A 6,000-nucleotide genomic window follows, 5' to 3' on the forward strand; every position below is an offset into this window, starting at 1 on the left:
TGAAACATGCCATAAACACAAAATTGAATAGCAACTAGGGAGCAGAGCAACTATGAAATTTAAAGCTCTACAGAGAGTAACTGTGCCAAAACTGCAAAATTAATCTGTAATAATTATGTTAAACAAACTGATCCTAACCATGTGTTTATGTCTTGCTATGTCCTCTGCATAACAGGTTAACTGCCTAAAGATTTTATTACTGTTCATATAAGTTCCATAAAGCATATACACTCTACAAGTAATATGTGTTGTAATTCAATAGAGCAGGTTTTTTTCAATTTATAAAACCATTATGGTTTTAATTATTATTATTAATAATAAATATCATGATATATTTTAAGTCACTAGTAAGATCATGTTAACTATACTTAAGCGTTCTCCATTGCTCTCGTTTGCTAATAATTATCTATTGATGCATGATTAAAACTGTATTTTCCCCTCTAAAAATAAGGCCGTCATGCAATACAAATTTTAATGTGATCTTCCACTGTCAGTTTATAATTATGCGTATTCAACAAAAGCTTGGCGTATTTCGTCCCAATCCTGTTTCCATTTTTCATCAGTAGGGGTAGGATAAGGCCTTTTGTGAGTTGGCGTAGATATAGCGATGGACTAACCGTGGTACTAAAAAGGCCTTTTAATAAATATTCTGTGAAAAGAGTCAATATGAAACGAAGCCCTTACATGCACCCTTTTAACACTGGAATAGAGTTTAACAGTTAAAAGCTTTCCAGTAAAAGCTAGAAACTGCTAACTGTGACATAAACCTGCCAACACCTCGCACAGAGTGGCAACATGCCCAACAAAATGCCACCTTCTGGATACACCACTTTTCTATTTAACAGTAAATGCGGCGGCTGGTTACTGATGAGGAGCAAGTTGGGTACTGACAATTTGCAATCCACTTCCTGTAATCCTACACCCAGACAGAAAGCTTAATCAACATGAACCCTGACACTATGCCATTGTAATTCAGCTGCCAGTCTGTTATGTATACATTAATACTAGTGGATGGTTACCTCCCACTGATTTGGTCACAGAGCCATTGGGCCTCCCTCGGGTTCCCATAGGGCTGCCATTCTGCTCGAGCCTGGCCACTTTCACCGGGGGAGGACCTTTGACATCAGGGCTGCCGCTCCCTCTGTCTGGACTATCCCTTAGACAGGGACTCTCACTTCTCCGCTCCATACTACTTTGACTTGGAGACAAAGTTCCCACGGGCAGATCACAGTAAAATGAACAAGGACCTAGAAAGAGAGAAACATATACACTTCAGAGGTTGTAAAGAGCATAACCAGGGAGTTCAAGGGCTAGTAATCATCACTGTCCGCTCACTTTATCCAAATAAAGCAATCAAAACCCGGCTTTCAGAATCAAATTCATTCTCTATAGTATGCAAGAGCTAAACTGCTTGAAACCCAGGTATTTGCGCCCGAGCTGTTAATACATTGCCCACCTAGACTGAGGAACAGGCAACTAACAAGTACTGACACACAACGGCTCGCCAGAGCGGATCGCTCATTTGAAATTCGGTGGCACAAACCATGTTATTACCGGAGCCATTTACACATTACATTTCCGTCCCGTGGGCCAGTTTAGAGAGTTGGGTACTTTGAAAAAGGCAGGTGTGTTAAGTAACTCCTGCACAGAATTAACCCGATCCACGCGGACACAAGGGACTGTGAAGACCCGCTTGTGAATTCATACAGCGATATGCCGAGACATCAGCTCTCCTCGGAAGATCGCTCTAAAGACTAAGGTAGTGCGCGAACACCGCGAGGAAACAAACCAGATCTACACATGCTCTGGGGTGCGTGCAAATGTGACCTGCTCCGTATGCTAGCAAACGGGCATTAACGTCGGCACGTTTTTCAAAACAACATGCGACAGGTACTTCGATTACACTTCACTGATCAAAGCGCCGTTAATACATCCCGGGTCAAGCCTCCTCTTAGTTCATTGACACTCGGCGCCAAATCAAACTCAAGTTCAAACTCACTCTAAAAACTCCCCCCACCTGCCCCCGGTCTCCGTACCTCGCGCTCCAGCGTGAGTGTCTGCAAGGCAGGTCAGTTTGGGGTGCCCACACGGGATTTAAAGGAGTTCGGGTTTGCAGGTTTGACTACACAACGCAGTACAAACCAGGCCAGCAAACCCCAAGAACTGTGTGCCCCAATCCTGCTCGCCGGGCTCCTGGGAACGGCCACACAGACACATAGGAACAGGAAGGGACAGGGCATTGCTGCAGACAGGGCTGTTTCTCCCACAATTAACACCACCGCCGTCATTATTTCATGGACACCGCAAATAATAAAACTAGCCAGCTCCTCGCGACAAAGGCTGCTGCGAGCTGCTCACCCACGCCGGGTTTGTGGGCGCGCTCCTGCTGTACTTACTGCTTATAGTCTGTCTGTAAGTTGGCTGAGTTGGGCTCTGTCCATGGATCAAAAGTAGAGAATCCAGGGTGGAAAGTTTTCTTGTTTCCTCCTTTTACGTTCCTGTTTGCTTCCTTTCTACTTCCTTCCCCCCTCCCCACCCCGCTGACCCCCCTTTTCTTTGTCCTCGAGTCCGAGCTTTAAGGTCCTGGGTCAGGGTGCCTTCTTGGGCAGAGCTGGCTGTCACGAGTCAGAGCCCCTTCCACAGAGGGCAGCCGGGGTAGTGAATGGGGGTCGGGGAGGAGGGGAAGAGGTGAGGGGACTGGCTCGGGGGGGGGGGGGAGGAGAGGCCCGACTTCTCACACCTTCGGCAGAGAAAATCAATCGCGGGGGAGAGAGGGGGTGGCGAAGGGGAGGGAGGCCGCGTCTAAAGGGGCCGCTATCCCGGGCAGCGGGAGGAGAAGCGGCAGCAGGAGGAGCCGGGAAGCGGCCGCTTGTGATCGCGGTGAAGAGGCGGCAGCCCCCGATGTGTCACTTTCAATCGCTCCCTCCTCTGCCAGCAGCAGCAACAGCAGCAGGAGGAGCAGGAGGGACTCGCCAGAGCGAGAGGAGAGAAATGATTATTAGTTGCGTTGAGTCATCAAGGCAAAGTGAGTCCTTTTTGGGGTTGTCCTTGGTTTCTGTGTGTGTGTGTGTGTGTGTGTGTCTGTGTGTGCGGTTTTCCTGTCCCCAGATCTTTGCATCCAAAATAGCAACCACCTCCCGCCCCTGCCTTCCTCCCCTCCCCCCACGCCCCCAATAAATAAAAGTCTCTGGATAAGCTCAGCTCAGGTACAGCGCGGAGAGAAGCAGCCCCCCCCCCGCCCCCCAAGCCACGGCTGCCGCAGCTCCAGCCAGCCCCGCTGCCTGCAGAGGGGTGGGGAAGAAGGGAGGGAGGGAGGGAGACCCGCCTGGCAGGAAATTAAACACCAATAAATAAATAATGAACGTCTCCCCGGAGCGCGCACACGGGCAGGAGAGCCAGGCGCTGCGCCGGGGAGGCAGGGTTAGGGGCAGGAGGCGGGGGAGAGAAGGGCACCCGGGGGAGGCGGAGCCGGAGCCGGGCGCTCTGCCCGTCTGCCCGCGGCTCCGGGCCAGGGGGCGAGCGGGCGGCGCGGAGAGAGGCCCGGCTCGTGACAGCGGGAGCAGCCTGCCCACGGCGAGTCGCTGCCGGGCACGGCCTGGGCTGGAAGTTGCGCCCTCCGCCCGCTCCAACCCCACCCCCGCGGGCAGCTGGACACGTGCATCCCGGGGGAGTCGGGCCTCGGCGGAGGCCGGGGGCAGACAGAGGAGCGGCCTCCCCGCCATCCCCGGCTGCAAGGTGCAGCCGCAGCCCGGACAGTCCGCCAGCGCCGGGCTCTGGGGCAGGGGCCAGCGCGCCACCGGGCCGGGACCCTCCCGCCCATCCCCGGCGGCCGCCCCCGGCCTCGCCGCTGCCTGGCTGCGCCTGGGCCGGGGAAGGCGGGGGGGGCTCTGCCCGCGAACGCCGAACCGCGCCGCCAACTCCCCGGCCCCGCTCGGGGCGCCCCGCAGCAGCCGAGGCGGCGGTGGCACCAGCTCCGCTTTAAGGTGGACCGAAGAAATTCCAACCCCCTCCAGCTGCCCAGCTCCCGCTCCGCCAGGCACCAACCGACTCGCCCGCCCGCTCAACGGCGCCTATTGCGGCCGGCCGAGCCCCCTTCAGTGGGCCTGCTTTTACGGTGGCGCCGGAGGGTCAAAAAGAGGGGTAGAAACGCGTTAAAGGGGGACACATGGGAGACCTGAGGATTGTGGGGAGGGGACTGTTCGTGGAAGCCTGCGGCTGGGAGTGGGAGAGGAAAGGAGCCCAGCCAATCGCGGGGGCAGCGGGAACGGGACACACACGCTCCCCTGGCTCTGGTCTGTCACAGACCCTTTGGGGAGCGGGGTTCAGTGACTGCCTTTGGGACCGGGAAGAAGAACCAAGAATAGCAACCGCTCCGGGCGACCCCCCTGTCCACTCTGCCCAGCCCTGCTGAGGAGAGGGGGTTGCGGGAAAGAACAAGCAGCAGCCCCTGCTCCCCAGTAATATCACCTGGAGCAAAAGGAGAGCGCGAGCAACAGTAACTCCTTTCCTCCACCACCCCACGCGTGCCCAGGACAGTCTCGGCGGGCTTTGTAGGAAAACCAGAAGCAGCAAGAACAGCAGCAACTTTCAACCCCGCCACCAATGTTGCACTCCCGTGTGGGGGCGGCGGGACGGGGGGGGGGGTCAAATTATCTGGAGGTAAGAATAAGAACGAGCAGCACTAATAGCTTCACACCCATCCTATTATCTTAACTCGGGAGAAAGAAGCAATCGCAGCAGCTCCCAGCCCCGTCGCCACCATGTTTGCAATCCCTGCCGGTAGTCTATGGACATCACTTGGAAGTAGAGCAGCAGCAATGCAGTTTCTTTGGGGATTTGGGCTGTGTGGAGCTTGCAGCCTGGTGGTGGTAGCCGCGCTGCTGCTGCTCTTGCTTTTCCTCCAGACGAGGTTAATAGGTTGCAGAGGGATCGTGTCTCTCTAAGGGCTTTGGGCCGTACAAGGAAGTGGGGCTGGGAGCCTGTGAGACGCGGCGGAGCTGTGACCAGGGTAAGAGAGAAACTCGCTTCACTCCAGATCAATCCCGGTGCAGCAGCAGGATTCCGCCACCCCGGAAAAGGCAGCTGCTGCTCACCTCCCATCGCTGGGACGAAGGACGGGTTCCTTCCCCACGCAGGGGAGGGGGAGGACCAGCGATCTCTCGCCGCGTGGCTACGAGGCATCTCGACAGGGTGTAATCTCTGCCCCCGGGTCCGGAAGAAATGGAAAGGGTGGGGGCGGGAGTCGTAGCCCCGGGTCAACTTTGAGGGACCCAGAACTAGAGGCTCCTGCCAGCAAAAGGTAGGGAGGGTGGCGTGGAGCGAGAATTCTCCATGAGGCACGGAGCAACGACCCGCTCGGGCAGTTTGCATGACTTGTTTGAGAAGGACTGAAAGCTAATGCATCTGAAAAATGCAGACTTTGGAGGAGTTTAATGCAAAGTAGCTGAAGTATGTCAGCCAGATTTCGTATTTGAAAGATGACAGGTGGGGTGGGGGGGAGAGAAGAATCCTGGAAGTTTGGAGAGCAAACTTTTTTCAATACCCTAGTGTAACTGAACAAAATAAACTGCGTAAAATGCTGTTGTGGGTTATATATGGAAGTTCGTATTTTCTACCAACTATTGAATAATTAAATAATGTTGATTTATTCTTACCTTTGATGTTGAACTACGAATTCCTTCGGATCAATGGCCAGAAAGTTAGAAGAATTGGTGATTTTAGGACTTCAGTACTTCTGGAAAAAAATACCAGTGGTTTAGCCAGGATCTTCCCTGTTTGATTCGTCACTATTATTATAGCTGATGATGTGGATGGACAGAGTCAACCCAAGCTCATTAATGAGCTATTTTATAAACACCACCGTCTGAAGATCTTCATTTACATTTTGTCAATAATCCTTTCGTTAACATCAGAGACGTATGTCAACAGCATGATTACAGGACTTTAGCAAAGTTCCTATAAAAGAATACAACTGGCTTGTTAATCGATTAATATTTTATT

The 6,000-nt window shown here is 53.4% G+C and overlaps 1 protein-coding gene across 3 annotated transcripts in view; it reads right to left on the reverse strand.

Moving 5' to 3' along the window:
• Window positions 1–5,736, reverse strand: part of SATB2 (SATB homeobox 2) — a 166,207-nt gene extending 160,471 nt beyond the window's left edge. For 2 of the 3 annotated variants that reach the window (XM_037912819.2, XM_037912818.2), the window contains exons 1-2: window positions 2,397–3,122; window positions 1,020–1,247 (exon numbers count right to left, since the gene is read on the reverse strand). In XM_037912819.2, coding sequence (XP_037768747.1) covers window positions 1,020–1,188 — 169 coding nt within the window. In that variant the 5' untranslated portion in view covers window positions 1,189–1,247; window positions 2,397–3,122. Of the gene's footprint in view, window positions 1–1,019; window positions 1,248–2,396; window positions 3,123–5,654 lie in introns of those variants that run through there. The other variant, XM_043525481.1, reaches the window with a different exon arrangement.
• Window positions 5,737–6,000: the final 264 nt, after the last annotated feature.

The sequence above is a fragment of the Chelonia mydas genome, chromosome 11 (assembly GCF_015237465.2).
Source record: "Chelonia mydas isolate rCheMyd1 chromosome 11, rCheMyd1.pri.v2, whole genome shotgun sequence".
NCBI lineage: Eukaryota > Metazoa > Chordata > Testudines > Cheloniidae > Chelonia > Chelonia mydas.